The sequence below is a fragment of the Triturus cristatus genome, chromosome 11 (assembly GCF_964204655.1).
Source record: "Triturus cristatus chromosome 11, aTriCri1.1, whole genome shotgun sequence".
Lineage (NCBI taxonomy): Eukaryota > Metazoa > Chordata > Amphibia > Caudata > Salamandridae > Triturus > Triturus cristatus.
The window spans coordinates 164,597,176-164,624,825 of NC_140594.1; the positions used below are offsets into that span (position 1 = coordinate 164,597,176).

The 27,650-nt window shown below is 47.4% G+C and overlaps 1 protein-coding gene across 3 annotated transcripts in view; it reads right to left on the reverse strand.

Moving 5' to 3' along the window:
• SETD1B (SET domain containing 1B, histone lysine methyltransferase) overlaps positions 1-27,650 on the reverse strand; it is a 476,309-nt gene that overhangs the window by 72,030 nt on the left and 376,629 nt on the right. For all 3 annotated transcript variants that reach the window (XM_085633203.1, XM_085633202.1, XM_085633201.1), the window contains exons 14-15: positions 22,686-22,849; positions 12,889-13,020 (exon numbers count right to left, since the gene is read on the reverse strand). In XM_085633203.1, coding sequence (XP_085489329.1) covers positions 12,889-13,020; positions 22,686-22,849 — 296 coding nt within the window. The remainder of the gene's footprint in view (positions 1-12,888; positions 13,021-22,685; positions 22,850-27,650) is intronic.

Genomic DNA, 27,650 nt, shown 5'->3' on the forward strand with positions numbered 1-27,650 from the left:
GCGAACCCTACACCCGCCAAGCCTGTGCTGGAGTGGACAAATACCCAAAGGACGTCCCCCCGGCGACTGTGACCCCGAATCCAGCACCCAAGGACCCACCTCGACGCTCCAGACGACGTTTGCATCCTCAGAATCAGGGACCCCTCCAACCGCAACCAGCCGAGGGTAAGATTTCCCGACACCAAAAGGCACCCCTGCACCCAGTGCCCTGCGGCCCCCTGTGATCAACTCCTGGGTACCTACCTATCCTCCAACTTACCTCTCGAAGTGGTGGTGGCACCTGAAGAATCTTCGTCCCCGAGCTTGCAGCCTTTGTTCATCCTGAAGCTTCCCCAGTGAAATCCATTGAGCGCCCAAAGGCTCAAAAGCACCCTGCACCCAGCCGCCCAAGTGGCCCTGGCAGTGTAACTTCTACACCTACCTACTTCCCCATTCACCCTGAGCAAGTGACCAGGAGCCCAGCTCCCACAGCCGTGTGGCCTGCTAGTCGGCAGCCACCAACCAAGACCCCCTGACTCCCATAGGATAACATTGGGCCTAACTCACTCTACACCCGGCTGCCCCTGTGCCGCTGAGGGTGAACCAACTGTACCTACCTGACCCTGGGCGACACCCGAGTCTATGCCCAGAACCTCAACTCTGCCAGTCGAGTATTTACCCAAAAGCCGATAACTCCCTTTTCTTCCATTGGGTAACATTGACTGGTTTCACTTGGAAATTCTTCTAAGTGTGGAGTTTATAAACTTTAAAATATTCACCTAAAATCAACCGAGTAACGAAAACGAAAATACTCACCTGCTATCAGGAGAGATCCCAGTGCTGGATCTTGGTGCCCAGCACTGACCCTGAAAAGTAATTACAACCATACTTACTGCTAACCCAATTTTCTTCCACAGGAAACCATTGACTGTTTTTCTGTGAAATGTCTCGGGTTGATTTTTGCAAACTACAAATATTCTTTAAAAATCGCACCAACTGTGAAAACGTAATTACTTACCTGTTTTAGATAGATGTCCCAGTGCTGAACCTAGGAGTCCAGCACTGGATTACAAAAGTAACGAGAACATACTTTACCTATAATTTGAATTTCCTTCTATAGGATAACATGGCCTGGTTTTTGGTGAAAAAGATTCTAAGTGTCGACTTTGCAAACTTACAAATATTCGTTAAAAATCACCTATATAACCAAAACACATTCTTTCAACTGTTTACAGGTGATGCACCAGTGCTGGATCCAGGATCCAACACTGAGTTAGAAAAAGTAACAATAAGGATTAGTTACTTACTGTTGTATTGATGAAAGTCTCTGCTCCGAAGAAAACGCTCTTCCTAGGCTTGTATCCAGAGTGGAGCCCAAATAATGGATCACCTGAGTAGGCCGGTGAACCGATTTCTCCATATTCACATGCAGACCTAGCCTGCGGAGTAGAGATGGTCATATTTGGAAATCGCTCTTTACCTGCTGAGGGGATGGCCCTTTCAGGAGCCAATCATCCAAGTACGGATAAACGAACAGACCCCTTCTGTGTAGAGCCGCCGCTACCACCGCCATGCACTTGGTAAAGACTCGTGGGGCAGATTTTAGTCCGAAGGGCAACACCCTGAACTGGTAGTGTTTGCTGCCGACCACGAATCGCAGATATTTGCGATGACGGGGAATTATAGGTATGTGGAAATACGCATCTTGGAGGTCCACTGAACACATCCAATCTCCTGTTTGCAGATGTGGACATATTTGATGAAGCGCCAACATGCGAAATTTCTCCTTCAAGATGACCTTGTTCAGCGATCGAAGGTCCAGGATAGGTCTTAATTTGTGCTCTTGATCTCTTTTTGGCACAAGAAAGTACCTGGAATACACTCCCTTCCCCCGCTGAGAGGGAGGAACCTCCTCTATGGCCTTTTTTTGCAGAAGGGTCACCACTTCTTGACGTAGTAACTTTAGCTGGTGAGGACGAGATCTTTTTGGAGGGCTGTCCTTTGGAGACACACGAAAACGTAGTGCGTATCCATTGCGCAGTATACTGAGCACCCGAAAACGTAGTGCGTATCCATTGCGCAGCATACTGAGCACCCAACGATCTGTTGTTATGTTGCACCACTCTTTCAGATGATGTGAAACACTTCCTCCCACTGGAGTGGGCAACGGCGCCAGAGGAAGCTCTTGCTCATTGCTTCCCTGCTGATCTAGCCGTGGTAGAGGACTCTTGCTGATGACCTCCTCTACCTGTGTGTGACTTACGGCTTTGGAACTGCGACTTTCCTTGATTTTTGTTTTGGGCCACGGAGGGGTTTGAACCCTCTGTTGGTAGCCCTTGCGCTGGTTGGGTCTGTATCTCCGCCTGAATTCTTTTTTCTTCTCTAATCCCACCGCCTTCAGAGTGTCTAATTCGGCTTTCATTCTAGCCATCTCCTCATCTGTATGGGTGCCAAACAATGAGGAGCCAAAAAAGGGTAGTGAATATGCTACTTACCAGTATGCATCTGTTCTTGGCATGTAGGGCTGCTGACATTCATATCTGTGCATAGATCGCCGCCTAGTGTTGGGTCCGGATGTTTGCACGTTGTTGTCCTGGAAGAGTCTTCGAAGTATCCTTGGATAGGTGACTCCTCCCCTGGACTACAGTGCGCATGGGCATCCTCTCCATCCTCAGATTGTTTTTCGCCATTGTGGCAGTGATGGAGTAGATACAGAAAGTGATGACCATGCTTGCAATAATTCTGAGAGCTGCAGCTGCGACAGGCGCCGGGGAGGAGGGAGGGCGATATGAATGTCAGCAGCCCTACATGCCAAGAACAGATGCATACTGGTAAGTAGCATATTCAGTTCGAGGCATGTGGGCTGCTGAATTCATATCTGTGCATAGAATACATAGCAGTGCCCTCTATTGGCGGCGGCTACCCGTGCCAGCTGCAGCGGTCTGAAAAAGTGTTTTGAGAACAGCCTGTCCTACAGCTGCCTGCTGTTTTGACTGCACATCTACGCAATAGTGTTTTGTAAATGTGTGTGTAGTGGACCATGTGGCTGCTCTGCATATATCATGCAGGGGAATATTTCCTAGGAAGGCCATGGAAGCCCCCAACTTGCGTGTTGAGTGGGCTCGTGGTGGAATAGTTAATGTGCGTTTTGCCTTTTGATAACAGATTTGAATACACTTAACTATCCATCTGGCTATCCCTGCTTTGGAGATGGCGTTACCTTTGTGGTGTGGGGCAAAGGCAACGAACAGTTGTTTTGTCTTCCTGAAGGGTTTAGTCCTGTCGATGTAGTACATGAGGGCCCTCCGTACATCTAGTGTATGTAATGCCCTCTCTGCAACAGTTTGTGGGTTTTGGAAGAAAACGGGCAGTTCAATAGTCTGGTTCATGTGGAACTGCGATATTACCTTGGGCATGAATTTGGGGTTGGTACGTAGTACGACCCTGTTGGCGTGAACCTGAATAAATGGCTCTTGAACGGTTAGTGCCTGGAGTTCACTAACTCTTCTTAGGGAAGTGATCGCTACCAGGAAGGCTACTTTCCAGGTAAGGAATTGAATCTCGCATGAGTGTAGAGGTTCAAAGGGTGGACCCATCAGGCGTGTGAGGACCAAGTTGAGGTTCCACATTGGAGCCGGTGGGTGACTAGGTGGAATGACTCGTTTGAGTCCTTCCAAGAATGCTTTGATGGCAGGCACTCTGAAGAGAGAGAGGTGCTGCCTGGTTTGCAGATAGGCTGATATTGCGGTCAAATGGACACGTATAGAGGTGTACGCCAGATTGCATCGGTATAGGTGTAAGAGGTAACATATGATGTTGTGGATGGATGCGTCCAGCGGGTTAATGTCATTATTACCGCAATAAATGACGAACCGTTTCCATTTGGCTGCATAGCAAGCTCTTGTAGTGGGTCTCCTGGCCTCCTTGATGATGTCCATACAGTCAGGTGGCAGATTGAGATAGCCAAACTCTAGGACTTCAGGAGCCAGATCGCCAGGTTCAGCTGTTGCGGATCTGGGTGCTGAACCTCTCCATGGTTCTGCGTCAAATGCGCGGGTTTGATCCGCAGCCTTTGATGCGGTACCACGGAAAGTTCGAGGAAGGTGGTGTACCACGGCTGGCGTGCCCACGTGGGAGCAACTAGGACGAGTGTCAGGGAGTGTTGTCGGAGTTTGCGAGCCACCAGCGGTATCAACGGTGCTGGGGGAAAAGCGTACGCAAATTTGCCGGACCAGTTCATCCATATCGCATTGCCCTGCGACTGCGGGTGTGGGAATCTGGCGGCGAAGCTTTGGCATTTTGCGTTTTCGCTTGTCGCGAATAGGTCTATTTCTGGGTGACCCCACTGCTGGAAGTACGGTTGGAGTACCGATGGGTGTAACTCCCACTCGTGCATCTGGTGGCTGTGTCTGCTGAGCAGATCCGCCATCTGGTTGTCCTTGCCGGGGAGGTGTTCCGCCATGAGGAACATGTTCCTCTGAATGGCCCACTTCCACATGCTCTGAGCCAGATGAGACAACTGTGGAGAGTGTGTCCCTCCCTGCTTCTGTATGTAGTACATTGCGGTCATGTTGTCCGTCCGGATCAACACGACCTTGTTGCACAGATGTACTTTGAAAGCCTTCATGGCCAGGAAGATTGCCATCAGTTCCAGAAGGTTGATGTGCATCTTCTTCTGTTGTGTCGTCCATAGTCCCTGCACTGTGTAGTGGAGTACATGAGCTCCCCATCCCTGGAGAGACGCGTCCGCTGTCAGTACTATTTGTGGAACAGGCTCTTGGAACGGTCGGCCCTTGCAAAGGTTTTGTGGATTCCACCAATGCAGAGAGTTGTATGCCCGACCGCTCACCAACACTAGGTCTTTCAACTGTCCTTGAGCCTGATTCCACTGACGTGCTAGGCACTCCTGAAGTGGGCGCATATGTAATCTCGCGTGCGGGACTATGAAGATGCAGGAGGCCATCATGCCTATCAACTGCATAAACACTCGCGCTGGAAGCGAGTGGTTGGGTCTGAACTTGGAGATCAGCGCTTGTATGCCGTTGATCCTCACTAAATTTGGCTGAGCTGTGGCCGCCAGAGTGTCTATAGTCGCACCTAGGTACTGTTGTACGTGTGCGGGCTGGAGATGAGACTTTGGGTAATTTAGTGAGAATCCCAGATTGTGAAGAAGGTGAATGGTACGGGACACGTGGCTTGCACATTGCTGGGCTGATCTCGCTTGAACGAGCCAGTCGTCTAGGTAGGGGTAGACGTGTATGTGCTGTCTCCGTAAATGTGCCGCCACCGTAGCTAGGCACTTTGTGAAAACCCTGGGCGCTGTTGTCACGCCGAAGGGAAGGACTTTGAACTGATAGTGCTGCCCCTGAACAGTGAACCTGAGGTATTTTTTGTGTGAGGGGTGGATGGGTATGTGAAAATACGCATCCTTGAGGTCCAGTGATGCTAGGAAGTCTCCCTGCTGGAGAAGCGGAAGGACTTGCTGTAGAGTGAGCATGTGAAAGTGCTCCGAAAGAATGTACTGGTTCAGGGGTCTCAGGTCTAATATAGGCCTGAGCGACCCGTCCTTTTTTGGAATTAAGAAGTAGAGGGAGTAAACCCCCGTGCCCCGCTCGTGGACGGGTACGACCTCGATAGCGCCTTTTAGAAGCATACTTTCTACCTCTTGCTGTAAGAGCGTCAAGTGCTCTGAGGACATAGGACGGTTTCTTGGTGGTATTGTGGGTGGAGTGGAAGTTAACTCCAGACAGTAACCGTATTTTATAATATCTTTGACCCACCTGTCCGTGGTGATGGAGTTCCACGTGGACAGGAACCGTTGTAGCCTTCCCCCGACAGGTGTTATGTGGTCGGGAGGAAGGGAGAGGGCGTCACTGCTTGTTCTTGGGGGAGGACCCGGTGTTGCCGTAGCCACGTCCTCTGCCCTTGGTACTGGAGCCACGATAGCCACCTCGGGTGTTCTTATCGTAGGTGGTCTGCGTATTACCCTTGTTATATGTTTGTTGTGACCCCTGTCCTCTGCCTGCTCCCTTGTTTCCGGGGCGACGAAAGGAGCCGCTCCGAAAGGACTGAGTTTGTAGGGCGCCCATGGACTTTGCAGTGTCCGTGTCCTTTTTTATCTTCTCGAGGGTGGCGTCAACCTCAGGCCCGAACAAAAAGTCGGGGTTGACGGGCTGATTAAGGATATTGTTTTGTACCTCAGGCTTGAATCCTGAGATACGTAGCCAGGCGTGACGTCGTAGGATGACGCTAGTGTTGATGGCCCTGGCAGCCGTGTCAGCAGCGTCTAGTGCACATTTGATGGCAGCATTTGTGAGTAGCTGTCCCTCTCTGATAAGGATTTCTGCACCTTCTTTGTAGGGGTCAGGGAGGTGTTGAAGGAGTTGCTCCATTGTGTCATAGTGCGCCCTATCGTAGCGAGCGAGGAGCGCTTGAGTGTTAGCTATGCGCCATATGCTTGCAGCTTGTGCGGCAACTCGCTTGCCGGAGGTCTCCAGCACCTTGGACTCCTTGTCCGGGGGAGGAGCGTCACCCGTTGTCTGCGAGTGTGCCCTCTTGCGGGCATTCGCCACAACGATGGAGTCGAGTGGTAATTGTCCTCTGATGTAAGTAGGATCTCCAGGTGCTGATCTGTATTTCTTATCGATCCTGGGGTTTATCACTCGTGCCCTGGTGGGTTCCCTGAAAATGTCAGTGGCTGGCTTAAGGACCCCCTTCAACATTGGCAGAGTCTTTACATGTCTTTCTGAGGATGCAAAGGTGTCCATTAGAAAGTCATCTTCGATGATATCAGAGTGAAGCTGTACATCATGGTTGTTCGCCGCCCGTTCAATCAGAGCGTTGAACGCCGCAGTATCCTCTGTGGGTGACGTTTTTGTCCCATATAGTTGTGGGTCCTGTGCATCAAGAGGTGCACTGGGGTCTGCAGGGTCGCCCCAAGTTTGGTCAGGGTCCTGCTGGTCATCAGGGTCCGTGTCCACATGGTAGGGGACTTGTTCACCCATGTAGTCCTCCAATGCATCCGTGTCGGAGCGTGTGGGGGAGGCCCGGTGTGGATCCTGGTAGGGTGAATGAAAGGGTTCATACAGGAGAGGTTCTGTGTCCACAGGCAGCTTCCTCTTTAGCGGGATCCTGAAAGGTTCCAATGGCGGTTCCGAAGTTATCCTTCGGTCGTGGAGAATCATCCTGCCAGTGTCGGCGTCGATGACGCGTGACGGAGACGGCTCGACAGGCGTAACCGCAGTTTTGGTGGCCTGTGTCCTGAGTTGAAACGCCTTCGGGATTGTGGATGGAGGCAAGCCGAAGGTAATGCTGGTCGGCACCGACGAAACCGCTGGATCGATCGAACCCGACTGGTCCTGGAGGGCAGCCTTGGTTTTGCAGCCTGGCATTGCGCCAGGCCGTACTCGGGGCGCCTTAGAGGTCGTGGCCCCCGCCAGGGTCGTCGAGGCGGCTGCAGATATCTTCTGCGCCCGTGGTGCATCGAGCCGAGGTGCGTAGATCACCGTCGACGTCTTCGACACGTGAGGTTTCGGTGTCGTCGAGGGAGTGCTGCGAGGCGTAGCAGGCGGGACGGCCCTCGGTGTCGGTGGCGTCGACGCCGGTAACCGAGCAGGTTTTTCGGCGCCGATGGCCTTCTTCCGTTTGTCGACTCCCATGTCGCCCGTCTCGAGTTCGGCACCGAAGTCCCCCTTGGTGCGGTCGGTGCCGACACGGTGCGCCGGCGTCGAAGGTGTTGAAGGCCTCGATCCGACTAGCGCCACTTTCAGTTTCGGTTTCGTAGGAACCTGAGCAGCTTTCGGTTTCGGTTTCGTGGAAGGGAAACCAGCTGGCTTAAGCGGTAATGGCTGCCGCTGAACGTCCGAGGCCGGGCCCGAGGGCGGGGCCGAAGGACTGCGTGATAGGTCTCGGGTAAGGCCCGAAGGCGATCCCTCGACCGGAGCCATAGTCTGTGGCACTGGTGAATTCTCGGTTTGAACAGGTAGGCCTTGTTCATCATCGGAGCTACTCTCTTCGGCCCCTAAGGCCTCCTCGTCGTCTCCTACCTCGGTGTCGTCTTCACCTCTGTGGAAGAGTGACTCGTCGGCCTCGTCCGATCCGGGTTCTTGGTCGGAAACGGGACTGGAGGGTAAGACTTCTACTTCTTCGACGTCGTCCGCGTCGTCGAAGATGTCAGCTGGGGCCGGTGCCGCGTGCTGCGCTTCGAGCCTCGCCGCTCGACGATTCCGCAGAGTCTTCTTTGAACGGAACCGGGCACAGGCCATACATGTCGACTCGTCGTGGTCCGGCGAAAGGCATTTGTTGCACACCGGATGGACGTCGATGTGTGGGTACTTCGCATTACATACCGGACACCTTTTGAATGGCGTCCTCGATTCCATCGTCGAAGTAGTTGATGGACAGGTAAATGCGAACAAAGTCGGTGCTGAAAGTTAGTAAACTAACAGAGAGTATCGAAAACCGATCGATAAACAGTACCGACGCGAACTAAAGGCCTTGTGGCCTCGACAAAATTTTTTCCTAACTTGAGCTAAGATAGCACATCCGAACCCAATGGCGGAAAAAAACAATCTGAGGATGGAGAGGATGCCCATGCGCACTGTAGTCCAGGGGAGGAGTCACCTATCCAAGGATACTTCGAAGACTCTTCCAGGACAACAACGTGCAAACATCCGGACCCAACACTAGGCGGCGATCTATGCACAGATATGAATTCAGCAGCCCACATGCCTCGAACGTTAAGAATTCTCTGTTGAGCATCTGGTCTGAGAGCTGTTAGCCTTAACCAGGCAGACCTCCTAGCGCAAATCCCATGCGCATAAGAAAGCGCCGACAGTGTGGCACCATTCGCTGCCGTGCTAATCATTTGGTTAGCTACAAGGGTTCCTTCCGTGATGACCTCCTCAAAGTCCTTTTGATCCTCCATTGGTAGCTTTTCTTTGAAACGTTCCAAGGAGTCCCATAAGGCTCTGTCGTAGCGTCCTAAAAAGGCTGCTGCGCTGGAGACTTTTAGTGATGACGCTGCAGACCCACAAACCTTCCATCCTCAAGAGTCCTGGGACTTACTCTCTTTGTCCGGGGGGACCAACGAATGTGCAGAGACTGCATGCGTTTTTCATGCCACTGCAAAGATTACTGAATCTGCAGGCGGATCTGTTTATAAAAAAAAAAGCGGATCTGTTTATAAAAAAAAAAACTGGTCTGTCCCAGCCGGTTTGTATTTTTTCTGAATTCTCACAGGTACAGCCTTAATAGAAGAGGGGGCTAGAAAAATGTCCATCACTGGTTCCAGAAGCCCAGGAACCAGAGGCAGCAACGGACGAGTCGCAGATCTCTGATACAGCGCCTCAAAGATCACCGTTGTTGCGACCTGAGGAGTGGACATCTCAATGTTCAGCTTCTGAGCCCCTCTATGTAGCACCTCATGATACGTGTTAATATCATCTATGGCTGCCTTAAAGGCACGGTGCCAGTTTATTTCTATGTTGTTATGAGTTCGCTTTTCAGCCTTTCTAGGCTATGTTTTCTGCAATGCAGCCTGTGAGCTGTCAATGCTTTCAGTCATCTGAGGGATTGTGCTAAGTGCTAAGCATTAAAAAAGTTTTCAAACATGCTTTGCTGTTTTCCCTGGTTTTTAATGTATTGTTTATAATATACAGGGGAGTCCTTACAGCATTATTCAGCGCTGGTTATGAAAGGCTGCATTTGCTTTTTTATTATATATATATATATATATATATATATTTATATGGAGATACATATATGTTTGTCACATATATAATTGTGTTCCCGGGGTCCCGCGCATGGGCAGGAATATTCTAGTGCTTATGACTATTGATGAGGATCCCCTGAAAGAGAAGTGTCTCTGATGTCTCCATGGCCACCAACCTGATGGCTTCTATCCCTCTCCAGCTGGGCATGAAGCTTGATGTGTTCTCTGTCACGCAGAGTCCTTTTTGAAAACTTCTGGCAATGATAACACTGGTCAGGGTTGTGTGAAGAAGGAAGGCACACAATACACACAGTGTGGATCTGACAGTGCCATTTTCTTGCCACAGGAAGGACATTTCGAAATAAAGCAGGCATTCTGACTGGAAAAAATTCAGGAAAGTCTGAAAAATTAGTCAGAAATACTTCAATGAATCAAGAAATTTCGAAGAAAATGTCGAATATAATCAAATTCAGTCAAAAACTGAAGAGCTCAAAACTCCAGAATCCTCTCAGAAGGAGCCGCAAAAAAAAGAACTGACCTGTCACCTGTGGTGCATGATGGGAGCAGAGGGTCTCCTGGCAGGTCTTAAAGGCACGGTGCCATGACCTTTGGAGGCCTTAAAGGCAAGGTGTCAGTTTTCTTTGTTTCATTACTGCTCTGCTATGCAGCCTACTGGCAACTGCCTGCAATTACAAGTTTTTCTTATGGCAATAAAGGATTGTTGTATGACAACTTTTCAGTGCATTTCCTCTTTTCCTTATGGTTTAGGAGGGTATTTTTCTCACATTGCAAACCTATGTAATTGCGGCATTTTTGCCATGTTGGAAATATTTTAGGCTGCATGTATATGTTTTCACATATGCATATATATGGCTATATATATGTATTTTCTATATACTCCGGGATCCTGCACGTGGGCGGGGATTATTCATAGATTATGACTATTGATGAGTATCTCCTGGATGAGAACCCCACTTACCTGCTAAGTGAATTTCCTCCCATAGGATAACATTGGTGATTCTATGTGAAAAAGTTTTCAAGTGTCAACTTTTAAAATAACAAAATATTGCTTACAAATCACTACTGTAACCAAAACGTTTTTACTCAACTGTTTACAGGAACTGTCCCAGGACTAAATCTAGGATCCAGTCCTGCGGTAAGAAAAGTAATCCAAAAAGTAATCAATTGCATTTAACTAAAAATACCCATTGAACTCAATGTTATATTGTGTTTGAAATGGTGTTGCCTATTGCAACAACTGTGTCTATTGCATTCAACAGCCTATTGCATATTGAAAGTATTTATCTAAAGCATCTCATTCTGAGAAAGTATATTTTGATACCTATTGCTAGTTCTAAAATAATACTATATATTTTTATATACAAACCATTGGCCTAGAGTTCAGTTCTTGAGTGTGTGAGACCATTTGCTGACTGAGTGTGTACAACAAATGCTTTACACTGCCCTCTGATACTGCCTTACTGCTCGACCAAGCTACCACTTTAGAGAGTAAGGTTATATCTAACTTTAGCCTCTGCCAAACCTCTGGGGGACTGTGGACTCTGTACACGCTGTACCTATTTGGGAACAGAATATACAGAGCCACTTTCGGCGAGAGGGCAGTTGTCTCACGTTTTCCTCAAGAAGTCATATTTGTTTTCTTTGGGCATAAAGTGCTATTGGGTACCAAGGGAGAGAAGGTTTGAAGTTTTCCTATTGCTATTCAGTGGAGCATCCACTGTTGTGGCAATAATGTCCCTGTTGGAGCAGGTGGCGGAAGAATACCCCAATCCCGGTTGGGGTTGCTGGTGACAGTTTCTGTTAAGGAACCAGGGCTTCTCTCGCTTATATCGGGCAGAGATTTTCTGGTGGACAAAGGATAGCTTGAAAGGAATTCAAAGGTGATCAGACTTGTCCACTGGAATAGGGTCCTCGGTGGTCAGAAGTGTGCTCTTCAAGAGCTACTCATACTTCTTCAGAAGTAGAAGTCTATCTTGATGTAGGTTTATGGGGCCATAGTACAAGTCTTCCCTATCTAGCCTTGAGGATTTTTGTAGAACTTTTCCAGCCCTTTGCCTCAGGATATAAAACCATACAAGCAGGGTTTGTGAGAATTGTTAAAATGAAGCTTCCTCCTGCCACAGGTTTCATATGTCTAAAAAGACCTTTTAGAGGCTCCAAACATGTTCTAGTCTTGTCAGGTCAAGAACAATCCTAGAAATGACAGATATTCTATCAGAAATTAAGAAATACTCAAAAATAGCAAACTTATCTGTGATTGGCTGAGCAGAGCTCAATGGACTCCATTCACATACGACGTAGTGGAAACTGGAGTTGTGGTGGCCCCAGCAGGTAAGGGTTAATGCTGTTCTTTATGCTGAATGGCTGAAGTGTGGATCTTTTGAAATTATGTGGATAGTCTACTTTTGGGGCCAAGTTGAAGCTTTCCTGGCTATGTTTAACACTATCTTGCTCTCTAGGATCACTATAGGACTCCCATCACGAAGATGGGGATGATTTACGCATGTTTATCTATGAAAGATCCAATATGAGGGAATTAAAAGTATAGTAAAGAAGCTATGCTCCAGGGAAGGCACAAACACAAGTGATTGGAAAGCCACTGAAAAGAAGCAGGCAAATGAAAGGGACAATAAAGTCAACCAATGGTAAGCAATGGTTTTGGGCAATGGGCTTGCCCAAACCTGTTGTAAGTATTGGTACTGTTCACATCTTCATTAACAGGAAGCTTAAAAGCAAAACAAAAAAACAAACAAAACTTGGGGATCTAGCAATTGTATTTACAGAGGGGACAGGACCTGAATACCTTAGAAACACACCTGTGTGGTGCAAGCTACACAGCTATAATATGAACAGTTTGAGTAATAGTTTTTGCCAATGGCAAAGGGGGATTTAATACCACAACAGTAAAGAACTCCAGTCAATGCAACGTCTTTAAACAGCCCTAGGGACGTCTATAGAATAGAGTCTTCTGTAAAAGTGCCTTTAGGATAACCTCCATGAAAAAGGAATAAAGAAGAAATGTATGTGTGGGAAGTTCATTGTCCATTTCCCACCCACGACTGATTATATTTTTACCCTTTTACCATTATAAAAAGTCTTGCAATGCGAATAGAGAAAAGGAACGTTTCCCAACAAGCAATGATGTAATACGCCTAAAAGTGCAACCACCCACTAACCTTCAATTGATTGAATTTGAGGAGGTCACTATCGCAGCTTCCAGTAAATGATGACAGTAGCCTTCGCTGCTCTGATCTTCGCTCGGATCCAGCTCGAGTGGAGGCATGGGGCTGGGCTGGAATACTCATTCCCTGCAGAAAATAATAAATACACTTTTCCCATTTACTTTCAGGATTTAATACAGGTTTGAACATATTATCCTTGGAGTACCAGATACAGAACTTTAATTGGGAGAATGGTCAGTAATAGCAATAGCACAAATGTCTGCCTCCATAAATAGTGTCATTTCTTTTTTTATTAGGCAGGAAAAAAACTATTTTTGAGCAGAATTGTTGCACTTTAGTTTAGAAAATAAACTCTATTCTTGCCACATATATTTTCTAAAGGTACAAACAAGGGTCAACTAAATTTAATTAGGAGAGTAGAAGCACACAACGACTGCCATCTCAAAACTTTGCAGTAATAAACCACATTATTGAGCTTGTTGAACTACACTACCGCAATACCTCCCCAAGAACCAAAATCCCATGTGATTCATGTTCTGCAATATCGAGCACAGCTCCCAATTGCTTAATGTACCATTATGCTTTACACATCTATACCATTATACATTTCATGATCGCCCAATGAACCAAACACCTATATACTATGCCTGCTCGGCAACTGGAAGCAGACTACCCTCCACTTTAATCCAAAAAAACTCTATTTTCTCTACATCTTTATACCACTATGAATGCAAGTTGCATAACTCCTGTGAATTGACTAGTCACAATTTTAAAGATTTTCGAACAATTAACTAAAAGAAAGACTGCCTTGTGGCAGAGGCATGTAGGAAACTCCATTTAGCTACCATTTTTAATAACAAGCATTTACAATGCAATTGTCTCGGCATTGTTAAAGTTAGAGCTATTGGCATTGCTCATGACATTATTTTTATTTATGTTTTTGTTTTTAAAACATTTAAAGAAACGGCATTGTCATGAGCAATGCCAATAGCTCTAACTTTAACAATGCCGAGACTTGTTTTGAGGCATGTGACTCGTTTAGCTCCTTGTCCTTCCGCTGGGGAAGAAAACTCCTTTTCAGATCCGGAAACATCAGCATTACTGCGAAGCTGGTAAACAATCAGGGTGATAGCTCAGTGGGTTAAGCACATGTAGAGAGCATCTGCGCGCACCTCTGAAATCACCAGTTTGAATTTCCTACGGGAAGAACTCTGCCTTTCAAGATTCCGAGATTCTGGGCAAAATGATTACTAGACCCCCTTCAAGCGCGACGTGTTCTCGATAAGAGGTTAAACACTTGTCTGTGCCATGATAGCACTTGACACTGGGTGCAATTGGCGTTATTTAATCCTATAATTGACAAACAAATGTTGCATACAAAAAACACTCTCACAGGACTCACAGAATGCTAATGAGCGTCCGTCCTTGCTGTCGCGAGACGCTCCATGGGAACGGCGCAGCTTGTCTCCGGTAGTGGGACGCCAAGCGTGAGGTTCACAGCCGACCTCGGGCAAACTCTGCCGCCCCCTACTTGAGTCAAGACGAACCTTCGGTTCATCCTTGAGGCGAGATTTTGAGGGTAAATCTTTTCAAGCACTTGCGGGAAAAAATCGCTACACGCAGAAGGAGATTGTGCGGAACATTGCACGGACTTTAGGAAAATCTAGCAAACTCTGAGCAAGGACTTCCAGAAATATGCTGGTCTCTGAACAAATTACATGGGGAATGTATTGCAGTGTTTGGGTGGGCAACGATGATGTCCTCCAAGCAGAGTTTCTGAGAATATTCTGGTAAAACTCGACTGAGCCCGTGATGGGTCCAAGGTGGAAACGCAACTGGAGAGATTTCGGAAGCAGGCGCGTTATCCTGTCGACCTATCCGACCAGGCGGGGTGATAAAGCTTGTATACATTAAAGGCTTCACAAACAAGGCGCTGCGCGACACCAGGGGATATTTTGGACCGAAAGCCCTCCAATCAGAGACGTGGTGACAGGAAAAGCTAACACAAGCCCTGCTAGACCATATATGTATTAGATCGTGCAGCCAGCATTAACAAGCACACCACTGCCTAAGCACACCACTGCCTTTCTCCAAGGCGAAGCAGAAATGCCTCGGAGAAAGGCAGCGGCGTTTCCGAATTCGGGGGCGTGTTCTCCTCTTGCCATTGGCTGGAGGAGATAATTAGACTTCTTGAAAAAAACACGCCCCCGAATCCGAAAAGGACGGGGCCTGTTCGGAGTGACGGACCTCTTCTCCAATGGCTGGCCAGCATTCAAGAGGCCAGCCAATGGAGAACAGGGAAGAAGAGGGGCAGGTTCAAGCCCCTCTTCTCCAAGTCATTAAATCTCGGATCGAGACTGCGCAAGCGCAGCCTTCGAGCCGAGACCTAAAAACAACCTCAATTATTAGTAATGGACAGCTTTAGAATCTAAATTAAGATATAATTCTACAGTTTATTACACCGCAGCACTCAAACTTCCTGATGAGTATTCACTTGAACATGTCCGATGTAATTTGTCAATAAGCCACAATACAGACACATCATAGTCTGCAATAGCTATTCCGAACTATCTATTTTTGAATGACTTTCCACATCTCTCTAGGCCCTCCCGTCATGTATAATCTATCCAGAAAGTCCAGCGACACATTTTAAAATAGGAAGAAAGCCTTAGTAAAGAACTGAGTCACACACATTTGTGCAGAATGCCACGCCTAATCTTTAATGTTTTCAAGATATGTTGATATAGGCAAAAATCATTTTTCCCAAATCTCATTGGTCTTCTTTGGTATGATTGTTAGGAAGTGGGTTTCTGTTGCAGTAACCCCCCCCCCCCCCTTTTTGCCTTATAACTGATGCACTTTTCCTTGGTGTGCCCTGGGCTCCTGCCAATCAGGTGCCCAGGGCATGTGTTCCTTCCCTAAAACTGTGTTGAAGCCTAAACCCAATTGGCATCTCTGGCCACATGTCAGCCCCTGGTAAATGGTACACAAGGTACCCAGGGCGTTGTGACCAGAGAAGGCCCCTAAGGGCTGCAGCACTTATTGTGCCACTCTTAGAGGCCCTGTACCCTGACACACACACACACTGCTCTTGCAGGCTGAGTGTCTGGGTGCAGAATAAAACAGTCGACATGGCCCACAATCCTGTGTGCCATGCCCACAACACACACTGCCCTGGCATACCTCAGTCACCCCTCTAGCTGGGTGCCCTATGACAGTGGTGTGGGTACAGGTGCATGAGCCCTGCGCCCCTACAGTACCCAGGTCCATTCCTGGGCACTGTAAGTGCAGTGCTGCCATTTAAGAGTATATGGTGCTGGGAGATCGTCAAACACGAACTCCACAGCACCATAATGGCAACACTGAAGACTGAGAAGTTTGGTATCAAACTTCTCAGCACATTAAACCCGCACTGATGCCAGTGTGGGATTTAATGTACAATGCACGACAGAGGGCATCTTAGAGATGCCCCCTGAACCTAACCTACAATCCACGTCTTGTCTGAGGGGCTGCCTAGGCTGCCACACAGCAGACAAGTTGCTGGACCCCTGGGTAGAGAGCCATCCGCTCTCCTGGGCTTGCAACAATGCACATCCTGGGCGAGGTGCTAGGTCTCCTCCCCCAGGATGGGCAAGGGAAGCTTCAAAGGCATGCCGCCTTTGTGAGCTTCTCCAGGCCACTTGCTGCACTCAGCAACTGGCCCCTACCGGTTCTGACCCCCACTTTGGCGGGAAGACTGTCCGGAAACCCCAAGGAAGGAAAGGGGGTGTGCTAGCCTCTGCCAACCCCACCCCTCAGGTGGGGGAGGCGAGGTGAAGCACATCTCCGGGCTCTCACCATCTTGAACATGGGGAGTCCTGCCCAATCAGGACTAGGCTACCGCTCCCCTCCCACAGGAGAGTGGCAGGATAGGGGGTGCACCCACCCCAGGGAAGGGATCCATTGGTCCCTGCCCTTTACCTACCTGTAACGCCCCAAAATTTAGCATTTAGGGGCACCCTGAACCTTCCTTCCTCAGATCCAGATTCCGAAACAAGAAAGAAGATCAAGAACCAAGAAGACGTGCCGTGCAGCTGCTAACAAGAGGAAAACACCAACTGATTTGGCCCCAGCCCTACAACCCTCGAACCTGTTCCTGCTAAACCCCGGCGTCTCCAGTGGTCAGCAACCTCAAAAACCCCAGAGGACCTGACTGCCTTGTGACTCTAACTAACTGGGACTCCCACGAGCAGTGGTACTGCTCAAAGCAAGTAACAAGCCCCTGGCCTCAGCCAGGAACCGCGACTCCTACACACTCTGCACCCCGGCGACTGTGACCCTGAATCCAGCACCCAAGGACCCACCTCGACGCTCCTGACGACGCCTGCAGCCTCAGAACCAGGGACCCCTCCAACTGGGATCCGCAGAGGGTAAGATTTCCCGACGCCAAAAGGCACCCCTGCACCCGGCACCCTGCGGCCCCCTGTGCCCAACTCCTGGGTGCGTACCTAGCCTCCAACTACCCAACTTACCTCTCGAAGTGGTGGTCACACCTGAAGAATCTTCGTCCCCGAGCTTGCAGCCTTTGTTAGTCCTTGAGCTTCTCCATTGAAATCCATTGAGCACCGCTCAAAAGCACCCTGCACCCAGCCGCCTGAGTGCCCCTGGCAGTGCAACCTCTACTCTAATCATCTTCCCCATTTGCCCTGAGCAAGTGACCAGGAATCCAGCTCCCACAGCCGTGTGGCCTGCTAGCCAGCAGCCACCAACCAAAAGGACCCCTGCCTCCCATCGGATAACATTGGGCCCAACTCACTCTGCACCCGGCAACCCCTGTGCCACTGAGGGTGTACCAACTGTACCTACCTGACCCTGGGAGACCCCCCCCACCCCCGAGTCTATGCCCAGAACCTTAACTCTGCCAGTCGAGTACTTACCCCAAAAGCCGATAACTCACTTTTCTTCCATAGGGTAACATTGACTGGTTTCACTTGGAAATTCTTCTAAGTGTCGAGTTTTGAAACTTTAACATATTCATCTAAAATAAGCCGAATTACAAAAACGAATTTACTCACTTGTTGTCAGGAGAGATCCCAGTGGTGGATCTTGGTGCCCAGCATTTACCCTGAAAAATAATTACAACTGTACTTACCTATAACTTGATTTTCCTCCATCGGATAACATTGCCTGGTTTTTGCCAGAAATTCTTCTGTCGATTTTGCAAACGTACAAATATTCATTAAAAATCGCCTGTATAACAAAAACACATTCTTTCAACTGTTTACAGGAGATGCCCCAGTGCTGGATCCAGGATCCAACACCGAGTTAGAAAAAGTAACAATAACCCCACTTACCTGCTAAGTGAATTTCCTCCCATAGGATAACATTGGTGGTTCTATGTGAAAAAGTTTCGAAGTGTCAACTTTTAAAATACAATAATATTCCTTAAAAATCACAACTGTAACCAAAACGTTTTTACTCAACTGTTTACAGGAGATGTTCCAGGACTGAATCTAGGATCCAGGCCTGTGGTAAGAAAAGTAATCCAAAAAGTAATCAATTGCATTTAACTAGAAATTCCCATTGAGCTCAATGTTATATTGTGTTTGAAATTGTGTTGCCTATTGCAACAACTGTAACTATTACATTCAAAAGTTTATTGCCTATTGAATGTATTTAACTAAAGCATCTCATTCTGAGAAAGTATATTTTAATACCTATTGTTGGTTCTAAAAATAAAACAACTATATATTTTTATACAAAACCATTGGCCTAGAGTTCAGTTCTTGGGTGTGTGAGACCATTTGCTGACTGAGTGTGTACAACAAATGCTTTACACTGTCCTCTGATACTGCCTTACTGCTCGACCAAGCTACCACTTTAGAGAGTAAGGTTATATCTAACTTTAGCCTCTGCCAAACCTCTGGGGACAATGGACTCTGTACACACTGTACCTATCTGGGAACAGTATATACAGAGCCACTTTCTTACAATGATCTTTTAAGGAAAGCACCTGCTTCAAATTGGATTCCCCAAGATGCATGTATATTGTCAGTATATAATGATGAACTGCTGAAACAACAAACACATTCCTCATCCTGTTTTCTACAAGAAAAAAAGGCAATATTAAGATTAAGTGAAAAAAGGAAAAATATTAATCAGATTACTATGAACCCTTCACTCTTAGTAATTTTCAAGCTCTACTCTAAATATAGATCTATTATGTATGTATGTATGTATGGATGTATGCGTTGGAAACTGGGTTTTTGTCACAATAGTCTCCACACTTTTTGCCTGGTATTTGATGCAACTTTGACTAAAGTGCACTGGGTTCCTGCTAACTAGGTCCCCAGTGCTAAGGTTTTTCCCCAAAACAAGACAGCTTGTGTTGACTTGAGGAAATGACCATGCCTTTAGCATCTCTGTAAGTCCCTAATAAGTGGTAGCGCTGGTACCTAAGGCATAGGTACTAAAGAGGATCCTTAAGAGCTGCAGCATATCTTGTGCCATTCTAAGGGACCCAGCACCAAACTCATACAGACTGCCACTGCAGACTGCGTGACAAGGTGACAAGTGAAAACACGACATGGCACACAGTTGTGCGCCATGTCCCCTAACACTGCATGTAATATTTCTAAGTCACCCCTACAGAAAGCCTTACAACCATAAGGCAGGGTGCCCTTATATTACATGTGAGGACATATCTGCATGAGAAGATATGCCCCCTGTGCTAGCCAGTTCAATTACTGACAGATCAAGTGAACAGGGAAGCCAAATTAAGGTATGTACTGGGCACTGGTAAAAACAAGCTTCCCCGCTGCATAATGGTTTCAGTGGAAGCTATGGTGTTTGGTATCAAAACACCTCATATTAATGAACCCACACTGATTCCAGTGATGGCTTTATTAATACATTCACTCAGAAAGTACCTTAGAGGTACCCCTTTAAACTATCAGCCCTCTAGTGTGTTGTCTGAATGGTTAAGACCAGCCTGCCACCACAGACTAGTTTCTGACCACCTAGGAGGTGAGAGCACCGCTCTCAGAGGACAGAAACACCTTCCCCTCCAAGAAGGCTGGCAAATCAGCATATCAAGGCAGGCGCCTTTGATATGCGACCCAAGACTTCCCCAGATAGGTGAAACGCCAACCCCTGCCCTGGGCTCATCTGGCACCAGGACATGCAGGAAAAATAGCTATGTAGGAGGCGAGTTGCACTTCCAGGCTGGACACATCTCTAGGGTGACCAGCTTGAAGAGAATAGGAATTTAGAACTTCCACCATATTGTGCGGTGGAATTAGGAATTTTGGGACAGGGTGATACCCACTACCCAAAGGAAGAGGTCCTCTAGGGGGCGTAGTGACCCCAGGGGTAAGTAGCCCATTGGCTACTATCCCTCACTCCCCTTAAGGCTCCTAAATTGAGTATTTTGGGGACCCTCTAATAGCAGAACTTCAGATTTTCAACTGACACAAAAGGAGAGAACAAAAAAGACTGCTGACATGAAAACCAAGGAGCATGACTGACTTGGCACCAACCCTGCCAGCCTGCCTTCTGCACCCAACCCTCGAGGAGCAACTGGTTGATCCTGCCACTGTGCAGACTAAGAAACCTGGGGGCTACCAGTGCTTTGCCAATTGCCCCAAAAACTCCTTTGGAGTAGAGGAGCTACTCCCCTGCAGTCCCAGGCACCAAAGAAGCAAGACCCAGTTCACCGACCTGCTGCTCACTTGGACTACCGACGCATCAGTCACCTAAGAAGAGGTAGCAGTGCTCCTACAGGTCCGTTCCGTCCTCCTTCAAGTGTGTGGACTCCAGGACCGACCAGAGCTGCTCAGTAGCAATATCTGGGGTAGTAAACCCCTTGTAGCAGCCAAGGCTTGTGGTCCCCAGACCGGACACCAACGACGAGGAAAATCGACCTGCATGCCGAGGGCCTTCAGGGACAGTGAGAGCCTCAACAAGAGTGTCCCAGCTGCCTTGTATGCCCCCTTCTGCAGAAACCAAAGACAAAAAGTGTGTCTTTGACCGCCACCACCGACTCAAAGTACCCATGCACCCGCGTTCCACAGCCAGAGTTCAAGGGAGGTGACGGTGCCAATAGGGTCCCTAGACCAACAGGAGCTAATCCCCACCCTTGGGTTTGCCCAGCCTGGATTTCCAGTCGCTGTCCGCAGCCTCTTTCTGCAGGTACCCTCCAACCGTGAGTGACTCCAGCACAGAAATCTGATGCCAAAAGACACCACGCACCAGAGCCCCCACAGCCCAAGGAGAAGTGGACCAGTGGTGTCCCCAAGTGCCAGAAGATCTCAAGAGGGCTGAGCTCCCCCGTGAGTTCCCAGGGACTGGTCCAACAGTCCCAGCTTGCATCCTTTTCCTAACAAGACCATTAAAGTGAACAGGACTCCCGACGCTGTGACACCTCTGTACGTGGACGCCCCAGAGCCTCCAGATGTGACCTGTTGGTGTGGCTCGGACCCTGCCCTATACTCATCATAAGTTCAGAAGAACAGTCCCATGAATTGCTGTTAAGTGCCTGAATGCAGTACATGTTTTTCCCCAACATTACCGGTCCCAAAAATTGCCCCAAGTGTCAACTTTTGAAAACTGTAAAAATTCAAAACTCGAAAAGTACTTGACTCCGATTCAACATATTTGCTAATTATGGTTTGACATAGAAGGGTTAGGTCACAGACAAAACAGTGGCAGAGCAAGGGTGCCATGGGCTCCTATGAACACATGGCAAACGGGCCTTGTTGCCTCGAACAGGGTAGTAAAATAGAACCTCAGTTAGGGAGCAGTAGGCATCTCAAACCCCTGGGTTACTGGTACCACTGGGCCTGATAAACCAATGTAAGAGGAAAAGATGGTGGCCGGGAGAAGAGCAGCTGAAGAAATGAGAGTGAGAAGGAGAAAAATAATGAGTGAAACAGAAGACATGGCTGAAGAAGTACCTAAATAAAAGCAGTAGAGGAAATCATTTGGGACTGCAAACAAAGTACAAAAAACTGTCAGGATTGATTGTGGTAATGTTTTAAAACCATAACCCTATAAGCCCCTGTATGTATGTACTGGTATCTATACAGTGCAGGCCGAGCTATGGAGCAAAGGAGTGTTGTACATTATGTGGGTATAGTGGTTGGGAGGCGATCTACAAGTCAATGTGCAGCAAGTGTGGATTACACTAATACATTTCACACTTGTTTTTTAAGCACAGGGAGATTAAGTTATTTGCCTACAATCGCGCACTGTTGAAACAAGCACTGAGGCCAGGATTTGAACCTTGGTCCCCAGATTTTAAAGATGGCAGCCCTAGCCCTAGGCCACATCTCCTCCCCAGATAAGGCATCCTGTACAATACCCAGTCTATTCATCTTTTAATCTAAAAATGCGTACAATTATCTATATGCTCAAAGGCTTAAATTATTGATCCACTTCAGCCATTCATCTTACCCTTTGAAATAGTGCAACTTTCGCTGCTTAAGGCTACTTCAAATTTGATATTGCTATAAGGAAACTACATAGCATTCCAAAACCCAGACTACCCCAAAACATTTTTTCTACATACAGAATGTTAAAAATCATGTTTTATTGCCCAAATTATGTAAAGTTAGAAAATCTGGGATAACAGAAACAAGCTACTGCTAGTTTTGAAGAGCTACAAACAGGGATCATGAAACACCACACCAAGGAAGCTACAAATTACATAAGATTTACTACTGTGGACCTTTAGGTGACAATCTTTTTATCGAAAGAGCTCGTGTGAAAGTAATACAGAGACAACTGCAACATCTATAAATCATTATACATACCTGTGTATCAACTGGAGGTTCATCAGCAATTGCACGGCTATTGAGGTATTTAGCTTTATCTCGGTTATCAATTTTGTAATATCCTTCACTGCGGGCACAACCTGTAACATGTTCCCTAAGCCCATCTTCTCTCCTTTTCTTCTTGGGAGAAATAACACTGGTTGGTAGAAAGCGGTTAAGGACAAAAATATTTTTGCACTTGAATGCATTTACTGTAGGCATATGGCTACAGGTTAAACATTACATATAGTTTGCTGAAGTGCTAGTAGTTATACAATAATGGGCACTGAGAGAAAAGTAACAAGGACCAGCTACTAGTACATTGATGCACAATGTACATTTGGCCTTTTGTTTCCAAGCAAAATCGAGGAACAAGGTGCAATTATGAGGCTTGCTGAAAAAGTATTTTACAGGAAAGTTTATACATTAGGATTCTTAAAAACACTGCACATGTAATGTGTAGAATTATTGAAATTAACATCTATTCAACATTGATACAACTGCAAGCAAGTCAATGAAAACAAGGTGAATGAAGGAAGACAATTTGAAGCTGGGGTGGGAGTGGGTGTGGGCGAGGCCAGAGGAATGCAACTCCATCACTAAAACTGAAATCAATTAGGCATATTGTGAGCATGTATCTGCATACACCATCCGCAATAGTAGAGCTACCTTGTGTAATCAATTTATCAACTTTAAAATACTTCCCGAGTACAAAAGGTTGATTGATGAGATCACACTCCCCGTGGCCCGGAAACTGCTTTTAACATTTAGGAATCAGTCTCTTCCTACCATAGTTTTTTGTTCTAAGTGGGCTAACGAATATCACGTGGGTGTAGTGAGTCCAGTGTGCAGAGGACCCCCGTAGACTATACTTCAAATTTTACTCTTTTGCCCTGCTTAGGGTCTCCACCAGTCTATATCGATATTGCCTGTGTGTAGGAATCTGGGCACCAGAAGCCAACTGGAGGCATTTAGGATTTTAAGGACTGACAGCTCCAGGTTGATGGCATTTGCTGTTGCAAGATACCTTACAGCTGCCTGGATGTGGCGTTCAAAATGCATTTGAGCAAGTGAAGAGAAATTCACAAGACGTTCAAGTGGATCCCCCCCAATTTCAGAAAAATCGACACCCAGGCCCTCATCACCAGCAGACTGGACTACCGAAACGCTCTCAACACCGGAATCAACAAAAACTCCTACGCAAACTCCTACGACATCCCGCGACTCAACCACATCACCCAACACCTCCGCAACCTCCACTGGATACCCGTAGGAAGAGGAATAACCTTAAAGCTGCTCACACACGCCTACAAAGCCCTCAACAACACCGGACTCCAATACCTCATCGACTGAATCTCCTTCCACGCCCCCAAGAGAAACATCAGTTCAGCCAACCTCACCCTAGCCATCGTCCACCGTTTCCACATGACCAGAGCAGGTGAAAGATCCTTCTCCTACCTCGCAGCCAAGACCTGGAACGAACTCCCCCTTCACCCAAGACGAAGCCCAGCACTGCACCAATTCAGAAAGGACCTGAAGACCTGGCTCTTCAAACGACCCTAACAGAGTTGTCGTTTTTAGCTAAGTTGAACTCACCCAGATACCCTTGTGTATGTTCTTTGAAATTTCATAGCGGAGTCTTAAGCAACCAGTAACCATTTTTAAATTAAACGGTTTGCAATAGTTAGAAATATGGACAACTAGTTATCCAACAGTGATGCTTAAGACAACATAAAAAATTAATGTCTTCGACTTAGCAAGGAAACAAAAACGCAGAGGTGAGCAGCAGAGTTCCAGGATGTCAGAGTAACAGCTCTTCCATGTCCATTCTAGTTCCATTAGGACAATGACCACTTGGTAGAACGTTAACTTCCTAAAACCCAAAAGAAGAATTGGAACTGTTGAAAATACGTAATGCAGTCTGAAGCACTAATCTAACAGAAAACCTTCAGCAGAAATGCAGGAAACGAATTAGACGCAGTTTCTCTCTCTAGGGGACTTGGTTTCTCCCTGGCAGATGGCAAAGGTTGTGCAAGATAAATATGCTTGAGCTCTGCTTCACACAAAAATGCAAAGTGTCAGCCTCTCCTGAAGAACCCATTTCTAGTCCTGACTAAAGTACTGGTAATTTCAACAAAGTTGAGAAGATAGGACTATAGAAATATTGCTTGAAATGCTTCACTAAAATATCTAGATTGTCTTTAAAATAGGCTGCAAACCATCACAAAATAACTGCTTACTCGGACATTAAACATGACATTTATATTACTTTAAACAGACAAAAAATACTGGAACATCTCGACCTGGCTGTGACTGCATTCTTTTAGAGAACGTCTTCCTGGTCCAGAAATCAGAAGAAAACAGAACTCTAGAACATGACAATGTCTGTTCTAGTCTGGCAGGATATGGATCCAACTAAAAAACACAAAGCACTGAGCATGAACATCAATGAAAAGTCAAGGTTAAATTATATATGTATATTTGTTGCTAGACCACTACCAGAGTTGAAAGCATAAAAGCATAATTTGGTGAAGCTACACTGGCGTAAAGGGATAGACAGAATAAAGCACTGTTTCGTTAGAGTACAGAGCCATGCAAGTCCCATTTTAAAAGACTGAAGTAATTTTAGGATGTGCATTTAGTGAGTATTGTATAGTGTCAGCCAAATTATTTTTTGATATAAAGTTACCACCATCTCATTTAAAGAACCCAGAAGGGGAGCCAGCTACTGCACAAGACATTCCGGGTTGAGGTTTACTGTTGAGATAGAATTATGTACAAGAAAAACAAAATTGTATGACTTTACTAAGCAACTGCCTACCACTAAAACAGTTTGGCAGCCATGTACAAAATAGAATGTTCACTTTATTTGATAGTTTGTCAATGCCTTTGAACACAGGGTCATCTGTTCCCATATAAATACTGTTTGAGTGTATAGCATGGCTATTCACCCCAGGGCGTATCCAGGCGCTGGGGTTCTGAGGCCTTAATTCAACAGCAAGATCTGGAGTCCCTTCCTGAAATCGATGAGTGAAAGAGAGGTTCAAAGGTGGAGGTCGTTCCAGGACTTGGTAGCGAGGCAGGAGAAGGAAGGACCTTTACTGCGGCTCCAACGGATGCGGGGAACGCGTGCAAGGGAGGCAGAGCGGATATGTCTGACGGGTTGGTGGAAGGTCAGGTGGTGATTAATGTAGGTGAGTCCGATGTTGTGCAGGGCTTTGTAGGTGTGGGTCAACAGCTTGAACTGGCTTCTCTTGAGGACGGGGAGCCATTGGAGGTTTGGGGGGGGGTGATACTGCTATGTTTGGGCAGGTGGAGGATGAGTCTAGCTGCGGTGTTCTGAATGTTCTGGAGTCGTGTGAGGAGCTGTGTGGTGGTTCCGGTGTAGAGTGCATTTCAGTAGTCAAGTTGGCTGGAGAGGAGGGCTTGAGTGATTGTTTTCCTGGTGTTGAAGTCTATTCATCTGAAGATCTTACGGAGCATGCACGGGGCGTGGAAGCAGGAAGAGGACACAGCGTTAACCTGCTACGGAATGGTTAGTTGGTGGTCTAGGATGGTGCTGAGATTGCAGGCTGGTCTGAGGGGGTCGGGGACGAGCTGAGTGAGGCAGGCCACCAGGTGTCGTCCCAGGGTGAGGTGTGTTTCCGAAGATGAACAATTCTGTCTTGTCCGTGTTCAGCTCCGGGCAGTTAAGACTTCATCCAGTCGGTGACGCTGGTCATGACATTCCGGAAATTAGATCTGGTGGTGGCGGGGTCTTCCGTGAGGGAAAGGATGAGTTGGGTGTCGTTGTCATACGAGATGATGTTGTTTGTGGATGGGGGATGCCGCAGATGATGCTTTTGTGTTCGGAGGTGAAGGGTGGTAGGCGGATCCTCTGTGTACGTCCTGTGATGAAGGAGGTGATCCACTTGAGATGTTAACCCAGATGCCGATGGTGTGGAGTCTGGAGATGAGGGTGTGGTGGGATATGGTGTCAGAAGCCAGTGAGGTTGGAGAGGATCAGGGCTGTAGTCTCACCTTGGCTGAGGAGGCATCTGATGTTGGTAGCAGCAATAAGGGCGGTCTCGGTGCTGTGGTTGGAGCGGAGGCCGGTTTGAGAGGTGTTAAGCAGGTTGTTTTTCTTCCAAGTGTTCGTTGAGCTGGCCATGGATGGAATTCTCCAGGACCTTGGTGGGACAGGGGAGCAGGGAGATGGGGCAGTAGTTCTTACGTTTGCTGGGATCGGCTGAGGGTTTCTTCAGGAGTGGTTTAACTCCACATGTTTCCATGCGTCGTGGACGGTGCCATGGTGAAGGATGAGTTTAGAATGCTTGTGAGGGCACTGCTGATTTCTTTACATCGCAGCCCAAAAAAGTCGTGGTGGCAGGGGTCTGTCGATGCTTTGGAGTGGATCGAGCTCATGATGGAAGTGGTGACCTGGGTGCTGAGCTGTTTACATTCAGTGAGCAGGTGGTTGTCACTGGTGTCAGGAGGTGGTCGAGGTCAGTAGATTCAGGTCGAAGTTGCTGTAGATATCGGATATCTTGTTGTGGAAGTAGTCTGTGTTGCAGAGGGCCTGGGAATTGTGGATCGTGTTTTCGGTGGCATCCATGCTGGAGAACTCTGACGATGCTGTAGAGTTCCTTAGTGTAATTTAGTATTTGCCTCAATGCAGTAGGTTAGGGCGTTGTTCTTGGCCTCCCTGAGGCAGTGGTGGTATTTGCTGAGGGCTGACTTGAAGGTGGTGAGGTCTGAAAAATTCCTGCTGGAGTGCCACTATATCTCCAGTTACTTGCATTCGCCCTTAAGGGGGGGGGGGGTCGAAGCTCGGGTATGAACCAGCTGGCGTGCTTGCTGGATCTGCTCGTGCTGGTCATTCCCATGGGTGCAACAGAGCCAGCAGCAGTGGAGATCTGGCACTGATGTTAAGAATGATTTCTGCAGCTCCCCAGTAGGGTGTGCAAATTGATTCACAAAGCTCCA